Source organism: Calonectris borealis, chromosome 7 (genome assembly GCF_964195595.1).
Source record: "Calonectris borealis chromosome 7, bCalBor7.hap1.2, whole genome shotgun sequence".
In the NCBI taxonomy this organism is placed as follows: domain Eukaryota; kingdom Metazoa; phylum Chordata; class Aves; order Procellariiformes; family Procellariidae; genus Calonectris; species Calonectris borealis.
Window position 1 is genome coordinate 28,084,416 of NC_134318.1, and position 19,104 is coordinate 28,103,519.

At 46.0% G+C, this 19,104-nt stretch overlaps 1 protein-coding gene across 1 annotated transcript in view; it reads left to right on the forward strand.

Annotated features, from left to right (window-relative positions):
• HPSE2 (heparanase 2 (inactive)) overlaps positions 1-19,104 on the forward strand; it is a 112,449-nt gene that overhangs the window by 11,125 nt on the left and 82,220 nt on the right. Inside the window, exon 3 of the mRNA XM_075154809.1 lies at positions 2,060-2,221. Within this exon, the coding sequence (XP_075010910.1) occupies positions 2,060-2,221 (162 nt within the window). The remainder of the gene's footprint in view (positions 1-2,059; positions 2,222-19,104) is intronic.

Here is a 19,104-nt window from a genome sequence, read left to right on the forward strand (position 1 = left end):
GTCCCAAGCCAGTGGTTCCTCCACATGGATCCACATTGGCCCTGGTTTGGGTTTTAGGAGCCCTCCATCCCTTTCAGGAAACAAACTTGTTTTGACCCAGCCTGGACTCCCTTGCAGCAGTTTGAAGAGAATTGTAGACAGTGTACTGACCATCTAGTTTCAAACCTGTCTGCCTCTCAGTCTTCTCCTCCTTCAGGGCCTCCTTGATGTGTTTTGTTCCATTTTGTCTTGGGGGTAGGGAGTGGACAACTGTTGCATTCAGTTCTGTAGAAAGGGAAATCCATCACCCAGGAAGGTGAATGACTATTCATGAGCTCCAGATGACACCAGTAGCTGTAGTAATAGCCTTTCTGGCCTGGGAGAGTGATAAGGTTGTGTTTCTCAGTCTTCAGTTCTCCAGATATCTCACACAACAGGGGTTCAGGATTGCATCATTCATTAGTTGGGCAGAGTTTGCATAGGCCCAAATCGTACTCAGTGTCTACCTAAGAGGTTGTGCATCAAAAGCACATGGTTGGGGGGTCTGTGCTCATTATCTGCAGAGGAACATTATTCCTTCCTCTTGCTCTATCTCATCTCTCCGCATTAAAGCCCCTGTGCTGGATGTGGAAATACTGAGCCATATTTTCATGCTAGCTGGATGCTGCCCTATCTCCACTCCTGAGCATGCTAGCTGTGGATGGAGAAGAGAACTCATGTCCCTAACTACAGAACACATTATAATGTCATAATGCTTTTATGACATTACTGTTCTGCGCAGTCTTTTTTAGGCAGGCTTTAGAGAAGCTGTGTCAATCCCAAACTGTGCAGTAAAGAGATAGAGTACAGCCTGGGCAAGACAAACGTAGTGACTCTAGGATGAGGGTCAGAGACAGGAAGATAATGTGGCTTCCAGTCCTCCACCCCACCTTTGAAGGGGGTTCCCTGCCAGCCCAAGACATATCAGAGCTTTGTACCTGAGATTTGACACCTTGAAAGACAGGAGCATGACTATTGGAAACAACTTTGGTGTTCCTTGATGTGCGTAACAGTAATGGAGCTAGAGAGTATACGTGGAGCAAGACGTGACTCTTTTCTGACAATAAGCCCCTTCAGAAACTTCTAGCTAGATGGGAGTTAAACCAAGCAAAGTGCAACCTCGTGATGCAAAGGGTGACCTCATGCAATGTGGTGGAAGAACTCCAACTTCCATCCTTCCTTATCAGTGCTGGCTGCCTAAGGTTTTGTAAGAATTAGGCACAGCATATGGTGTCTGTGGATCTGAGCATGTTACAGAGTTTATTCAACTCAGAAAGGGACCTTGCAAGGGCTAGTTTGCACCACTCCCCTCCTGTTTAGACTGGACACATCTTACTTGATTCTTGTTCTGCCCTGCTACCCCCATCTTTCCCCAGCAGTTGAGTTGCTTTAGGAGAGGGAATATCATATTCTTATTTCACAATATGACTTATAAAATGCTCATATGAAGAGAAAACAATTGTTAAATAACGCTCCTGTCTCCTGAATTGAACGTCAGGAGTTAGAAAGGTACAGAGACCTGTTCAGAGTCATGAGCCATGCTGACCTAACTCTAGCTGTGATACCTGCAGTGAGGATAAACAAGGCAAGAACAAGCCTTTTTCATCACCTCTTTGACAGGCAAGGGTAAATGGAAGCCAGCGGTCACCAGAATGGGATTTAGTTTTTTCTCATTACTTAGAGTCAAACACACCAGTAACAGGGTCATAATATAAATGTTGGGAGACTGTTGCACTTTCCTGCAAGGGAGGGGTCATTATTGTAAGAGATCAGCTGCTAGGCAGGTAAAGGATGGAAGGGGTGGCAGGTTGTGTTAGCATAATAAAATCAATGACCTGAGCTTTCTGTGGGAGAAAAGGAGACTCGAGCAGAGGAGGTTCATCAGATAGGTGGATCCCAGGGGTTTGGACCCTTTTTTTGGGTTGTTTGTGCTGCGTGATGGTTGTGTGGCTGTCATGTTGGCTGGTTCTGATCCAAGCTTCTGGTGAAAATGAAAGCTGAGGTTTGGCCATCTCCCTTTTTTCTTTCCCTTTTGCTGTAGACATTGTTCGCAGCGACATTGCCCTGGATAAGCAGAAAGGCTGTAAGATCGCCCAGCATCCTGACATAATGTTGGAGCTACAGAGGGAAAAGGCAGCTCAGATGCACTTGGTTTTGTTAAAGGAGCAGTTTTCAAACACATACAGCAACCTCACATTAACAGGTAAGGCTGCAAGACCAGCTCTGGAGCTAGGAGCTGGGGCTAGTTCTTGCTAACTCACAGGTGTGTTAAAACCCTCGGGTGCTTCACCTCTGTATGAATCAGCATCTCTCTGGCTGCCTCTGTTTCCTACCAAGATTACTGGGTGCTGGGAGGGAAAGGACCTGCAGGAACTCGTGGTGGACTCATAAGGCCTCCGCAGCTGGCACGCACGCAGACACTCCAGATTTGGTGCCCCTGGACAGAACGTTTTCTGCAGTCTGACCTAAGCAGAATGCCACAGCACGTGAAGTGCTGGAGAAATCTCCCTGCTAACTGTTCACGTCGATGGGGCTGCAGCAATTACTAAATTTGGAGTCCTTTAAGCTGCAGCTGATTTTTTTTTCTTTCCAGAGCATGCACTTTGTGTGAACCCAGTAAATATTAAAGAGCAAATATAAAGGGATAATGGCCCAGACAGAGATGAGAGGATACTCTTTTTCTGGCAACTGTTTGTATTATCCAGGGAACAGAATCTCAAAGGATGGAGGAGACTGCCACATTTTGGATACACATTTAATGGTGCTTGTAAAGGACTGATGTCTTCAGGCAGTGAGTGGGCAGAAGGATGGGATCCCAGCAGCCAGCAGTGTCCTTTCATAGCTGTTCTCCTTATCACTACAGCTGGATGAGCCACAGATGATGGGAAGGAGGAAGAGACTAATAAATCAAACAAGATCCCCTTCTCCTCTTGCCGGGTCCCCTTCCTGTGAAAGGCAGGGAGGCATCCGATTTTTATGGGAGGGAGGGCCCTGTGCTCTGGCTGGGCAGGAGACGGCAAGCCCTGTGGTGGCCCTCCCCTGCTGCTGGGCTGAGAGGCAAGCGGGTCCTGCGCAACCTGCCCCCCTCTGCTGCTGTCCCCAGTTCAATGTCCAGCCCCTGCCTTTAAGCCAGCACAGGTCTGCGTCCTTGCCAGGGACAGCAGTGCAGCAGTGAGCTCTGGCTCTCCTGGGGACAGCAGCTCTGCTGGACCTTTCGGGGACCCCACAGAGGTGGGATGGCGATACCAGGGCTGGCAGAGAGCTCAGCCCCGGGGTGCTATGGGCATCGGGGCCACGAATGTGTCTGAATCGCATCTTCCTGAAAGCCCAGCATTTAAATGGGATCCTCAGAGCCGTTTCTCATTCCCTGTAATGTAATCCACTTGGCTGTTTATTCCCAGTACAACTGCTGGAATCAACATTGTCAGCTTTTCCCCTGACAACTTGCTTACTTTCCACTAAACAAACTTCCCTCGAGAAGAGAAGCTGCTCTCCCCTATCCTCCTTCCCTCGCTGCTTCAAAAGCTCTCCGGCATTGCTCACATTTTTTACAGAACCTGCAGAGCAGAGGTGCTACCTGGTTATCAGCTCAGCTCTTAGCCTTTCCAAGTATGTTTACAGGATAGTTCAGAAGGTTTTAGCTCTAACTTTCCAGAGGGGGAGAGAGCAATTTCACTGGAATATTACCCAAAGAACTATTTTAATGTCCTTTAACTCCCTTTGAATGTGAGCAGAGCAACTTCATAATTGTTATGAAGTTTAATCTTTTATTTCATAGGCATAGTCTGAGAACATGGACTCTAGACAGCTAAGCATAATATTTAACTGGAACTCTACTAACTTGTGTAAATATTTCCCTTCTCCGTGATGGATCTGGTGTTTGGGGTGGGCAGAGGGGGTTGTACATCAGTTGCAGAAGGGCATTCCTTACCTTCAAAATTCAATCAGCCAGAGTTTGCTTGAGGACTTCTTTTTGTTCTGCACAGTGTTTTTGTACAGTGCTGTAGGGAGTCCCCAGATCAGCAGCAAAGTATGTGGGGTGAGGTTCAGGAGCAAGGGTCTAGACCTGGTTTGGGGAGGGGTAGTGAAGGACTGAGTTTACAGGGATGGAGTATCCAGGGGATCCCTGAGAACGGGGTTTCCTCCCTGGAGGTCTGTATCTAGAAGTCACTTGTCCTCATGCAGTGCATGTACTGTGGATGACCCTCAGTACTCAGTGTCCAACCTAGACCGGAGGACTTATCAACCCCACACCTCTGAGAGGGGCTCCTACTAGTGCTAGTTCCTGCAGCACTTTAATTATACCAAAGAAATGTAAATGGAATATCTTGCCCAAAGTCATGTGAGAATAAAAGTACTTTATGATGGGATAGCTACTCTAGGAGAGGTGGGGAATAGGAATACCACCGTGAGGCATCTTTATTCCTGTGCTACTACAGCTACCACTGTAGTGATTTGGATAAAAAGTCCCCTTCTCTTCCTCCTCCTCCCACATGACATAGTTATATGAGCAACTCGAAAGACTATAGATCAGGCCTCCCACGCTGTGTGCAAGTGTGGGCAAGTGATATTGCCATCAAACTTCCATGCAGTATCCTCATGGCTTTAAGAATGAAAGCTCTTAGAGTGCAGGGAGTGTGATTCTGCAGTCCCTGTGGCATCAATATAAATCGGGGGCTTTTTCAAATCTATTCACCAGTTGCACATGGTTCCCAGTGTGCTTCTTATCTCAGTGATCTGGCAGGGTTGTGGTTTTGCACTGGGATTTAAGCTGCTCCCAGCAGCAGGTACCTCCAAGGTAAGAGGGTGTCTTAAAATGAAATGTGTTTTTTTGTGCTAAGACACAACTGAGACTGAGTGAAACCAGGCAGTCTTTCTGGCTCTCATTCCTCCAGGAACACATGTTAGACTCTGGCTTAGGCCACTTTGGTTTCTCTAAGTATGAGCTTTCCTCAGCTCCTGTCTGCAGGCTTTCTCTTGCATCTTGCATTTGCTTTCTTACGTGATCTTTCTAGGCTTACTGAGCCTGCCTCTCTGAGATGAGTGATAGTCTTTGATCTGCGACAGTACTACTTAAATGCTGTATAACATTTTGAGGCTTATTAATCTTTGCTGCCTCCCCCTTGGTGCTCAGAGATAGGTATCTTGTTTCACAGATCAGCGTCTCTGATGCTCTCGGGTGAGCCCATGGTAGAGTAGGGGAAGAGTGCACAGCATTGCGTGCTCTTCTCTGGGAACTGGCTCTCTCAGCTCAGCCCGCGGTGGGACAGGGGAGGAGGAGGAATCTTTCACGAGAAACACTTCTCTGCTCCTTCCCAGTTGAGTTAGGTGGAGCAAGTGGTGATTCTTTTATGGCTTGTATCAGCAGGAGTAGAAGTTGCAATCATCACAGCAGGCTCCCCTCATTTGCAGTCCTCAGGAGAAATGTCCAGGTGACAGTAAGGTTGTAAGTAAGATTTTGGAGCCCTGGAGCTGAGGGGTGAATGCACAGCATTGAGCTGGCACGGGTGAGGTGTGAGGAACTGCCCGGGGCAGTGGAGACACAATGTGCATGCAGGTTTTAGGGAGCGAGATTGTGGAGAGTGGAGCAGCAGCAGGCAGAGCTATGATAGATTAAATCTGAAACCCTCCATCTGTGGTGCCAGTTTGGGCTGGGTTTAGGTACTGCATTTGTTTAAGAGATTGGATATCCACAGGTTTCTGCACTGTTATTAAGTAAAGCCTGTTAAGCCTAATAGAAGAGGGAATCACCCAGGTCAATAGACATACGTGAAAAACTGTCCTCTCCTGTATTAACGTGAAGTGTTAAGCGTAACTGAGCTTCCCAAGTTACAAGGACGAACCATAAATTTGCTTTCAGGAGTTCCTGTCCTGAGGAAACAAAATAGTGCCCCACTTCTCATTCTGAAGAATGGAAAAACGTCTCTTCTTTCTGCTCTACCTTCTGCTTGAAGCTACAATGCAGATTATTTTGCTGCATCAAGAGACTGGTGATGACAGCTCCCCAGCCTGTCCTACCACACCACATCTGCACTGAAAAGCTGGTGAGGAGGCTGCAGGGTGTGTGGTGGGAGCCCCCCATCTTGTCACATCATGCGACACAGCCTCTCAAAGCAGCGGTTAAGGGAGGAGACCCTCCCCATAGGGTACATAATGCTCCCAGTTGATCCTCCGTGATCCCACACTGCTGAGGGTGTTAGCAGAGTCTCTTCCAGAGAGAGACTGGGGGGATTAAAATCAGGTGGGAGCTGCTAGGAACATTGTTGAGAGCTGCTGAAGAGTGCATTTCACCGTCTGTGTCCAACATTGCAATCAGGTGTTTTACATTGGCATCCCATTACCCCTGTTAAGGTCATTAGATAACTTAAACTCTGCCATAACATCAGTTGTGAGCTCTTTGTGAGGCTTTCCTTGCAAAAGGCCACTTCTGGAGATGTTAGAGACCCTCTTCATCTGGGGTAAGTGGTATGGGTGTGTGAGGTGGTGGTGATGGAGGGCACATGCCAGCTTTTCCTAAGTAGGGATGCACAATGGTGGCACAAGTGGGAGCAAAGAAGATCTTGCGGGAGCAGAAGCGTGCGTGTGGCTACTGCAGAGCAATCATGCGTGGGGTGGCACGGAGCAAGGATAAGGGCAGTGTGTCTGTGTGAAGAGCTTGCAAGAGAGAAGCTGCCCTACAAAAATACATTTTTCTTCTCTCCACTGAAGGCAGCGAGGGCTGCAGTCGCACTCGTTCCTTGGCAGGGAATCACATGGGTCAGGTTGAGCACCTGTGACATTTGTGTTTCCTGCACTTGTGAACCTCCCCAGGCGGTTTTGTGGTTCCTGCTGAATGCTGTAGGGTTTGTGAGGTGGTGGTCCTGGAGCAGGACATGTCCACGGGGCCCGTGACCTGTCCTGTGGGGCGCTGGGTCTGGAGGGGGCTGTGGCTCAGAGGCTGCCCTTGTGAGGGCGTCTGTGCAGAGAGCGGGGCACGGGGCTGGCTGTGCTTTTGGTGCCTGTGCTGCCGGGCAGAAAAGCTGCTCTGCTTGTTTTTGCTGGAGTTTTCCTCAGTTACATGGTTTTATCTCCAGTTATAGCTAGCTCCACGGGGGTGGAGGGGGGGGCCACCTTGTGAGATGGGACCGGGAAGGGTTGTTGAAGAGGTAAGGGGAGCTTCCTTGCCTTTTTGGCACCTTGTTTGGGATCAGCAGCCTAAACATCCTGTGGTCTGCACAGCAGTGATAGGTATCATAGCTGTTTTACTGGATGCTGTATTGGGGTGGTCCACACTGTGCTTGCTCTCCAGCTTTCCTTCAAGGAGAGTGCTCTCTGGGGCTTTGCAACAGGCCTGTGAGTGGCTTTCGGATCAGGCTGTCTGCTCTTCTGTCCATCGCAGCCTGTTACATTATACATGTTATCCACAGCCTTATACAAAATAGATCTGAAAAGGACCTCAAGAGGGCATCTTCTAGCCTTTTCCGTGACAAATCAGCTGTACCTGGACTCTGCTTGGGGAAAGGTGCATAAGGAGAGGCAATATCTTCTATGTGACCAGCTGATAGTGTTGGAGAAACAGATAAACTCTGGGGGGCTTGAACCCTTTGTCAGGGCTGAAGAAGGAAAAGCAGCGTTTAAACCTAGATACACAGTGAAAATAATTTCCCTGAGTTTGCCTCCTTGATTATCACAACTGGGGTACTGCTGGATAAGTCATGTCAGCAAGGGGAGGACAATAATGTCATCAGCTCCTATGGGAAAGAGAGCGAGAGAGAATTGCTGTGAAACACTGTGGGGGTTCCTGGGAGGACGGGACCAGAAAAATTGTAATATGTCATTAAAACAATATCTGTACCAAGCCCATAGTTAACGATCAGCAGAGCAGCCAGGTCCATTTTGAGGATGGTTTGCAGGTGTCTTCTGAGATCTTGGGATCAGAACTGAGGGGACGGTGCTGGGAAAAATAAACTGTAAAAAACAATCTCTTGTGACTGAGTATTTTTGTGCCTTTATCAGTTGTTTATATGACCTCATTCTGAAGCAAAGTGGCTGTTTGTTTTTACTACACAGCTTTCTGAGGGCATTTGGTGTGTAGCTGAAATACAGTGTGTTCCTGGGCATGTCTGTGTAAAGCCAGCAGGTTGTTGGGGCTCAGTGGCTGGGCGCCGGTGTTACCCAGGTTGTGGGGACATAATTTTTAACTGATTCAAATGATGTGGCTTTATCCTTGTTCTTAAACCTCCTGTGATGGGAGAGATGTACCCTCCCTCAGAAATTGACTCTAGGGTATAATTATCTGTATCATTATGGAGATACTGTTTTTAAGATCTCTTGCTTCAATATAAGCCCATTATGGCATGTCCTCTCCCCATGGACACGGAGAGCAGCTTACACCACTCCTTTCCTCTTCGCAGAAATCTTTTACATATTTGAGGCTTGTTATCATGTTTCCCCAAAGACTTTTGTTCTCTATGCTGAACAACTGCCTTTCTTTTGCTCTTTCCTCATGGCCATGTTATTTTCAAGTTGAATGACACATGCGTGGTTGATTCTGCCTCTTGAGGTCCCTTTCAGCTCTCTTTAAAATTTTTTGTGGTTCTGTGTTTTGTTGGGGTCCCTTGGGCTCTCCCCACTTGGTCTGGGCTGTTTTTGAAGCGCGTTGCCTTGAAATGAGCCCAGTATTGTGGCCGAGGCCTTTCTTGACTGAGAAGAGCAGCAGGGTTATTTCACGTATCTTGTGCGTGACACTCCTGTCTGTATACCCCTGCATAATCATGGATTTTTTTGGTACAGTATTGCTTGTTCATGCCTACACTTTTGTCTACCATTTCCCAACCAGCTGTGCGTTCCCTGTGTGGAATTTCATCTAGACTCTAATTTCCTAATTTGCTAATTAAAATGTTATATGAAACTGGAGGTAAAGCCTTGCAAAAGTAAAGGTATATAACATCTGTTGCCTCTATTTCGCATACAAGACCCTTTTGCTCTGTCAAAGAGAAGGCAGGTTGGCTTCACGTGGCAGGGCTATTGCTTCCAGCCCTTCCTTACAGATGGATTGTTTGATGATTTTTCAAAATTTTTCCAGGAATTGAAGTTATGTTGACTGGCCTGCAATTTCCTTGAGTTTTCAACCTGTTGAATATAGCCACTACATTTGCCCTTTCCCAGTCTTTTGAAACCTCATTTGTCTTCCAGAAATTCCCAGAGATACTTGCTGACGGACCTCAGCCTGTTTGACAACATCGAACTTCAGTAATCTTCATTCTGCTCATGTGCTACTATGCCTTACACTTCTACTTTGCTGCTTTTAATTGCATTAACTTTGTGGTCTTAGTTGTCCTTTTTCATGGAATCTGACCCAACAAAAGCATTAAATGTTTCAGCTTTGTCTCTGCAACTCTGTGAGTTGTTGGCTATTGTGAAATTGTATCCCAATTTATACCTCTTTGCTTCCTGAGACAGCTGCAAGCCAAACCCCTGGGATCCCCTGCCTCCTCTTACCCTAATTAGTAGTTTTACAACTCATTGTGTGCTGAAGGTGTGTGTGTGTGTGAGAGGTCATGAAGGTGAATCTCTTTTTCAGGTGACACTCTCTAGTCTGTTAAGCAACACTTCGGCTTTCTCATTATCTGATTTGGTTATTGGTTTTGTAACTGTGGGGAACGTGGCTTCTTATGATGTGTTCAGTATTTATTAAATTCTATTTACTGTCCAATTTAACTAGCCTCACAAGAGAAGATATTTTATAAATTGTGTATCTTCAAATTGGCAATTATATGTACATTATAATATGTAATGTCATTACCAGAACCAGCCAGTTCTGGGTGCCGTGTAGAGAATAAAGAAAACACATAAACCTAACAGAAAACAGATTTTGGGGGGAGGGGGGAGGGCTGACACGCACTAACAGCTTTGGAAGGGCTTGTGGTGTGTTCAGTGGCATAAACCAATCTATTAACCTTTTCTCCCTGCTCAGGAGGTGATGAACTCTTTGGTCTGTCTCTTCCCACCGATGTAGTTATCAAATGTCTCCTCGTTACTGCTGGCGATCCCTGCTGCGAGCGGTTTCTGTTGAACACTTGGCTCTTTCACTCTGTCCTTCTCTCCTGGTGCTGTTGCTTTGTGCTCATCTGCATCAGCCTGATGGAGTTTCCATTTCTCCTTCGTGTGCTGCAAGCCATAAAGGAGCCTGTGATTTACCCTTATCACACCTCCACACTAAGATAATTCGCATTTGTTCCCTTATCTTATTGCGTATTTACAAAATACCATCTTTCCTGAACTCCCTTTTCATTCTGCATGAAATCTCACTTGCCAACCCTGAGTTTACTAAAGCCTCTGTCCTTGCACTGCACTGCTTTTACCCTGCTGCTGTTTCCCCTTCTATTCCTAATGAGCACAAACACTTGTTTCTGGCTTCCTCGCCCATGGTGCTTTCCACCTTCGTGTTTTTTCCCAGTTTTTCTCTGCTGATGGGAATCAAACCTCAAGGAGCCTCCTTCCTACTTTTGTTCCTGTCTCTCCTTTCACAATTTTTTTTTTCTCGGTGCATTCCAGGAACTTGATGCAAGGCTGTGTCTGATGTCTTCCTTTCCCAGCAAATGTGTGGGCAGTTAAAGGTCCCTAATTACCAGCGGGTTCTGTGTTTCAGATGCTCCCAATAAGCCTGTGCTTCTGATCTCCCTGATTTTGTAGCCTAAAGCAGACCCCCAGTGTGCCACTGTCTGGGCTTCTTCCACTCTTATGTTACACAGAGGTTTTTATACCTGCCCTTTGTACTACTGAATTTCACCCCCTGCTTTTATGCTGGGCCCCGAGATCATCCAGACCTTCTCGTGTGATGTTTCTCATCCTCTGCTGTGCTGATGATAAATTTTCCTCTTTGTCAGCATTGTGCTTAACTTTGACTTTCAACCCCTGGAGTTTACTTTGCCTCTCACTGTCAGGTTAGAAACCCCCTCTCCCCCCATGCTAAAATAATGCCTGTGAGCAGCAGTTGAATCTTGTGAATTTTCCCCTTTCATAAGCTGAATAGATTTGGCTCCTCAAGCTTCACTTCACCGAAGTCCCTTCATAGTTCCTCCTGTGGCCGTGCAGGACAGGCTTTTCCATCCTGGAGATACGAGCTCTATATTGTTTTCCCGTACGTGTATTCTCTTGCGCTTGGCTGAATTAAAGCACGCTTGGTTGGACAGTGGCCATTTAGCCATACAAATTGGATTGCAGGGTAAACGGGGGCTGTTTTCTTCGTTATTTACTAACCTACGTTTGTGCTATCTGCAAGCTGCCTCTAAGGATCTTATATTTATATTTATCTAAATGATTGGTAGAAACACTGCATCCTGTGGGATGGGAAGTAGGTGATGGATACATTTTTGTCTCATTAGCCACTTCTATCCATCTAGTTATGCCAAATTATTTCTATTAACGCAAGTTCTTAAATCAAGCTGTAACATCAGTTAGACAGGCCTTGATTCTGTAGAACATATGTTAGCTGGTAATTAGTTGAGACATGAATATAATGAATTATTGGTAGATTCTCATATTGGCTTTTAATTACTTTGTCTAGGTCTGCTGTCAGGCTGACGGGCTGTTGCTCCCTAGGTCAGCTAGTCCTGCCTAAGCACCGGCACGGGATTAGGGCTCTCCTACCCCTCTAGAATTACTTGACATTCCAAGATTTATTAAAAATTAGCATCGGCAGGTCAGAGATCTCCTTAGCACACTCAGAGGTGCAAATTATCCAGGGTGGGTGATTTACCAGTGTTTATCTAAAGCAGATGTTATCTAATACATCTCTTGGTCATTAGTAAACTGTGAAGTACACCATCGTCTTATGATGAGTTCATCATCATATCTTTTTCCCAAATACAGAGCGTATATATATTTTTGCAATTACATTGGTAATTTTACTGTGTGCACAAAATAATGGATTTATGTCTCTGTTCACATTTCCCTTCTTCCTCTATATTTAAACTCCCACTATTAACTCGGCAAGGCATGAATTTTTCCATTGTGTTTTTTAAACACTTTATTAATTTTGTACACTTTGTAATTTGCAGTTGGTTGCTGTTTCTTTAGCTTTACAATCATGGCTTATATTGTTTTCTGTTATTGCTGTCTATACCACTGCATAAGGATGGGTTTCCAACCAAAATCCCATTCCATCATGGTGGTGGAATATGCTGATTTTGGCCATCTAAACCACCTAAAAACAAACTAAAAAAAAAAAACCTTTAAATATTCTTTTGGATTCTTTTGTCTAGTATTTTCTTCCCAATAATTTAACTAGATAATTTTTCTTAGCCTGGAGAAGTTGAAGCACCTTGTGTATGTGTTTCTGACTGGGATTAGAGTCCCACTAGCTTTTCTCAAATGCAGGCTTTGAGAAGGTGGCTGCCGATGCAGACAGAGCTGGGAACTCCGTGCCTGGCGAGTTCTCTGTGTTTTTAAAAGATTTCCTATTAAATTGTGACATAGCAACAAATTTTGCTGCAGTCGGAGGAGTATCGCCAGCTTCAGCGCTCCAGCCACCAGCCTTATGTATCTGCTCCCTGTGAAAAATAACAGGAATGGTTATTTATATGCTGCTGGGAAGCTTGCAGCTGGGAATCGGGGATGTGTCTGTGGCGTGCAGGATACATCTCTGACAGACCTGTGCTTTGTGGCTGGGCTAATTCATGGAGAAAACAGAGAGGAGAGGGGAGAGGCGCAGTTGGTAAGCCTGGCTTGGCGGGAAGCGACAGGGATAATCTCTGTGGCCGGACCCTGGCTCCTGCCTGCACCGCGCTGCTCGGTGGGGGTACTGCCTGCTGGTGGGAACACAGTTTGGTCCCAAGGCTTGTTCTCCAATTGCTCTCTCTAACCCCTTTTCCATCTGTCTGTTCATTTATTATTTACCACTTTGTCTTGCTCTTTTCTTCGCTAGGTTCCCGATGCTCCTGGCTTGGGAAGGGGCTGTCTTATGGGGAGCACGAGGGCAGCAGCAAACCCTGCTGTACTGCTGCTCTGCCAGCCCTCCTTGTCCCGGGGACAGGAGTGTGTGGCACGCACAGTTAATTAAATTCTTTAACATTTTTCCAAGTTGAGAAAAGGGTCAAAATCCTGGAAATAAGAGGTCCACAGTCCCACATGTAGTCTACGCTCTGCTTTTTCAGAGGCTCGTACTGGGGATGGATACGCTGGGGTGGGAAAGTAATGTGAGAGGCTGTGGAAATGCACGCTTTGTGCAGCTAAAAGCGGTGTGGGGAAGAGCGAGGTTACAAGGTGTTCAAAAGAAATTCTGGATCTCTTTTTGCTTCATTAAGTTTTATATTGGGTTGCTATGCCAAGAGACACAATCATTGACTTTCTTAAAAAAATGAAAAACTCCATGAATTTAAATACTTTTCCCCTCCCCCCCAGTTGAAAAGGTGGCAAAAGCAAAGGTTTTGTAGGAGAAACTGAAACTGGTTCAAATATAATTCTATTAACTAATTAGGGGAACCCTGGAAATGGGGCTGAGGCTCGCAAGCCTTTTTTCTTCTCTTTGCTGGGGCACTCCAAGAGTCGGATCACCTGGGGAAAGCATGTTTAAGAAATACCAGATGGTCTCTGCGATGCTCCAGCTGTGGACAATCACTCCCAGCCAGGCAATCTGCCTTGCTGTCGAAGCCCTCTAAAACTGTGCTGCCCATTTGTCATGCTTCTCCAATTGCAGCGCTCTGGATAGCTTCTTTTTTCCTTGTCTGGCTCTTCCTTTCCAGTTTTTATCACCCACCCCCTCCATGAGCTAATGTAGTAACATCCCTTCATTGGCTATAAATCCATTGAAGAGCCATATATAAAATATTACTTTGTTAGGGAAGATTGGGAAACATCTGTTTTTTACCCGTAAGAGTCAGTCTTTGCTTGTCTCATATGACGATGTGACTATTTATATATTTGTAAAGTAAAAAGGAGAGAAAGATGCGAATCCTAGAAACAATTTGAGTGGAGCCTGTAAATGGAGGAGACTGATTCAGCTCTGAGATTTGTTTGGAGGCTAATGCTTGGGAAGGGGGGGGCACAGGCCAAGAAATTGCTTAGATGTCTGACAAAATAACAGTTGTACCAACTGCAGAAGGTCTTTCTGGAAACCTTTTGATCTTGTATAACTGTTCCTAGGTGCTCCCTGGCACATACTTGCCCAGAAAAGCTGTGGGTCTAAACCATTATGTATAATCTACTACATAGAACAGGAACCTGGGAACAGTGAAAGTCCTTAGGTCAGTAGGAGGCTATAACCATATGGGTGTACATGCATAGCAGCGAAAGTATGTACCTATGGAGACTTTGCGTTTAGGTGCATATGCCAGGGCATGGTGTCTGAGCCTGCTGGCATGAACTGCCTCTTGCCCAACCTGCTCAGCGGAGCTGCCTGCTTTTGCTCACACATATGGCACTTAACCTATGTCTGCATCCCCTTGCAGGACAAGGGCGTTGGTTTCTGTGAGTGAGCGCATGGGGAGGGCTGGCTCTGGGTACCCCAAGGTAGCGGTGGTGCGAGAGCAGGATGCTGGGGGTGTATCATGCCTGCCATGGAGCATGACGTGAGAGCTTGGGGGGATAAGGTGTCTCTGGGCATGGGAAAGCTGTCCCAAAGAGCCAGCCAGCCAGGCTTGGGACACTTCGTGCTGCTGGCACAAGCCGCGGAGTGAGATGCTCTGTCAGCCATGCTGAGGTTGCAAGGAACAAGTCTGTCTGTGTGGGGAGGATGCTTGGGAGCAAACAAGGGAGGATGCTGCTTGGGGTGAGCTGGGCGGGCAGGGAGGATGCACCTCCAGAAGGCTGCCTTGGTGCTGGGTACCTCACCTGCGAGGCAGCTGCTTTGCCAGTTTCCGAGCCCCTCAGCAGGTGAATGTGGAAGAAGGAAAAGGAGATTTTAGTGCATGCATGCAGGCGGTGGCAGGGTTTGCTAGATGACCCATGACACAGCTGTTCTCTGTGCCTTGTGTGGCTGGCATATAGGAACAAAGTGCCAGAGCTGCTACTGATGGATGCCATTCCATGCAGCCATCTTCCTTTCCTGGCTGAGTTCAGTGCCCTCAGCCTGCCCTGTTGCTGCACAAACATGAAATCCTGTTCTCGGTTCTCTTCTCCTCAGGGCTATGAGTTGCTGTGTTGGTTTGGATCCAGCTCACCCATCCGAGGTGGGGAATGCCCCGAAGGGGACCTCTTCCCTCCCTCTGCCAGCCAGCCTTGCACATCCCATGTAGCTTCCACGATGGACGGCTGCCTGCTCTTCTCAGCCTGGCCAAAACCAAACTCCATGTGTGTCTCCCCTGCTGAGCCCACTCATGCCTTTCTGCAGGGCTGTGGTTGACAGCTGCGTCTTCCCCGCGGCCTCGTAACGCGCTTGTGCTGCTCCCTCTCCCCTTCTCCCACACACTAGCTGCTGTGCTGCCGTCCCCTCCTGCCGCGTGGGAGCTCAGCCTGTTCTGATGGTTATCTGCCCTCGCTGTAGCTTTGTGGCCCTTCTGCTTGGCTTTTGCAGCCTTTCCTTTTTCAAGCTCTCTGTTATGCTCCCTCCCGCGGTCCTATGGCAGCCTCTCTTGCTCAGACCTTGAGCCCTCTTTTCCTCCCTACGCCTGGTCCGCTACCTGGTTGGTGTTGAGCTACGCTCCAGCCCCCACGGGCACGGGTAAAATCTCCCAACACAACACTGACCTCCACCTGGTGCAGCTCCCCTGAAGGCTAGTTACAAGTAAAAGGTTATTTTAAAATGGCAAGTTATTAAATAGACATCGCTGCTCTAACACCTGCTGTATCTTTGTCCTCTCTGTGCCAAAGCCTTCCGTTATCTTGCATGGCGTGTCAGGGGACCGGTGTAAAATCTGCTGCTTGGCTTTGGCAAGCTCCTGCGGCAGCAAGCCCTGTCCAGCTCTGAGCTTGGAAGCGGCATCTAATAGTTTCGCAGGTGAACACACGTTCATGTGTTTTGATGCTGAATATAAATTTGGACTTAACAGGATAGAAAAGTATAGACTAAATTTCTGAGGTGGAAGTGGATAATGAAAAAGGAATCAGAGATGTTGCAAATAGCTAGGTGGGCATAAGCCACAAGAGCAGAGCAGCAGCTGGGAGGACAGGCACAACCAGGGACCTGTAAGGGTCGATGGGAAGTTCTAATATTGGAAATGGTATTGGTGAGGCAGTGCTGAGCACCACGTCCAGTTCTCTTGTCCATTTTAACAGAGAAAAGATGCTGTATAGTTGAAGAGATTCAGAAAAGAGCAGTAAATGTGACCAAATCCTGGAAATATGGAGACAAGGTTTTAGTAAGAGTCATCTGCTTAGGGAAAATTAAAAAATAACTTGATCATAATGCACAAGTACCAACAAGGGGAAGAAAAAGTTCAGAGCAAATAGCTCAAAATGTTAGCAAAGAAAGGCACAAAGAGAACCTATGATTTAAAGCCTAATGCAGGACAACCTTGGCCTAATAATGTGCGGATTTATAATGCTGAGAATAAATGTTGGAATGTTTCTACCTAGATATGAGGTGGATTAACAGCCACTGTCAGCCTGAAAGCCAGACTGCTGCTGAAACTGTTTCAGACAGAAGTTATGGATTTTGTGTAGTGATTATTGTTAGATTAGGTCCTCTAACCCCTATCAAGCAGGAAGCAAAACTATGTTATATTAATGGTCCTTTCTATCCTTATCCGAATAAATGTGTAACGTGAACGTTGTGCCTCCTAGAGAAGAGGTGATCGCAGCAATTAATTGCTCCCTGAAACCAAACTGAATGAATCCTTTGCTAGTAACTTGGCCAAATGGACCTTTCACTCTGCTGGGAGCAAAGCTGAGCTCGGACTACGGGCTTCTGTCCTGGTTCAGAGAGGAGTTGAACTTGGCCCCTGCCTAGGCCAGAACCTGCCAGGCCTTGGTGTGATGTGCATTGTACTAGAAGAAAGATCAAGTTTAGCTCAGGGTTTTTGGCCAGAGGTAGCTGAATTTAGGCAATTTAGCTGCTTCTCCTTGCCATAACCACCCCTTGGGAGGAGCGGATGTGCTGACCAGGACAGCAGGGCATTCTTCACTCCCTGACACCAAATCCTTCCCCAAAACCAGATCCAGAGACCAACCAGCTGATATGCAAGAGCTTCCCCAGGAGGGACCTATCTTTGATACAGTAGTCTTTAGTCTCCTGCTTTATTTTAAAGCTTGTTCATTCCCCAGAAAAAAGATTTAGCAGATATTTCATTGAATAAATGTAGTAGAGCTACTTCTGAACTTTGGTGTCCAAAAGTTCATTTATGATCTTGCTGTATATAAATTCCCAGATCTAGGGTTTTGACACAGAAATAGTCTTCATTTGATAGAACGTTACAAATTCAAGTTTCAGAAATTAGCCTCTTGAGTCATCTCCGTGGTGTTTGGCACCATGACAAGTCATTAGTCAATCCTGAAATAGTCATCAAGCAGAAGAACAGCTTATTTTATATACTGTTTCTTAGAGAGTTAAATATTTCCACATATTCAGGCTCTGATTGGAGTCTTGGATCCTTTCCAAATGTTCAACCTGTAAAGATATTTGAGAACCCCAGGACTTAGGCTCTTTCCAAAAAATGATAGATTTCACTTGAATTTTCACAAATGGAAAACCACAACTCCCCATAGCTGCAAAGAAGCAGCTGTCATACCAGGTATGGAGTATGAGAAAACACTTTCTAAAAGCTTCAGGGACTTCCCATTATCTGGAAGTTTTTAGTGCTCTTAAAATTTGTGAAGAAAACAGCGTTTTTTTCCGGCACAGCGTTGCCTCAGATAATCGGCTGCACCTGTTTGGAAGCGGCGCTTCACGTTGTTCCCGTATACAGACCCTTGCACGTGTTTCTGTTAATTTTTCCTAGAAACCCAAGTGTCAAGAAATTGTGAGCCCCTGCATTGCAACTCTGTGCAAAATCCCAAATTGGTGTGTTTCTGAGCACTTTGCTGTGGAAAGTCTGTGGTCTTAAGTGACTGAATCGACTTTGGAGTTTAGAAGCTGAAATCCTGGGATGGAGGATACAGGCAAAAAGCTACTGAAGAAATCAATAGCTCCAAATTAACAGCTCCAAATCTAAAGTTCTGCTTTTTGTTGTTGCTGCTGCTCTTAAAAAAAAAAAAAAAAAAAAAAAAAAAAAAAGGCAATTTTCCAATTCAGAAATTGGGATGGATTTTGGTAACTGTAATGAGCTTCTTTCAGGAAGGGTTATTTTTTGGGGAAGTTCAGTGCAGACATGCATGATGAGAATTTGGGAAATGAAGAGTTAAGTCATGATGATGTAAATCATTATTCTGCATTTAAAATAATAGCGCTCAGAAAATTCTGATGTTGGGGCTTCTGCTGTTGTTGGCTGAGAGGTTGCCAAAACATGTGTGTTGTTCTGAATTGGTAAATGATTCCTATTTATAGGACAGGTGTCTTCTGATATCCCAAGTTCAGTCTGTTCTGTAATCCCAGATCCTGTTTCTGATCTACGTTTAATAATGTGTGACAGAAGAAGATAAGAACCTTGCAGACTAGGTTCAGGCTAGGAATGTTTTGAATTTAGCTCTACCCAGCTCTGTCCGCTTGTTACACGGGGTATCTTTTCATAAGGGACTTGCCCTTCTAAAATTCATTTTTTGACTTACCTTTTTTTTCTGAAACACTTTTGGCTCATTTACATGCAGCCCGAAGGCTGCTGGGTGTGCCAGCCTCCTTCCTTTGCACTGACTCAAGAGGAAAAATGTGTTCTTACATATATTATTTTTTACGTAGCTTTTCTAATACAGGAGCTGCAGTGAGGCAGGGCTACAGGGAGGGATGTGGTGGCAGGAGCAGAGTCGAGGTGTATGTGATGGCAGCCATGCAAATAAACCCTCGTGTTTCCACCAACATCTAAATTAAACCGCGCTTTACAGCTATTGGCTTGGGCTACGCAGTATCAGCAAACAAAGGGTCGGATTAGTTGCAATTAATTATGCGGCTGTCAAAATGACTCTTTCCCATTATCTTGCAAGCTGGTGGTGGAAATGAAGACAGACCCAGTTATCGTGATGCTTATGCTTCTGCTCTGGTCATTATACTGCATTTTGAAAATAATTATTTAAAAAAAA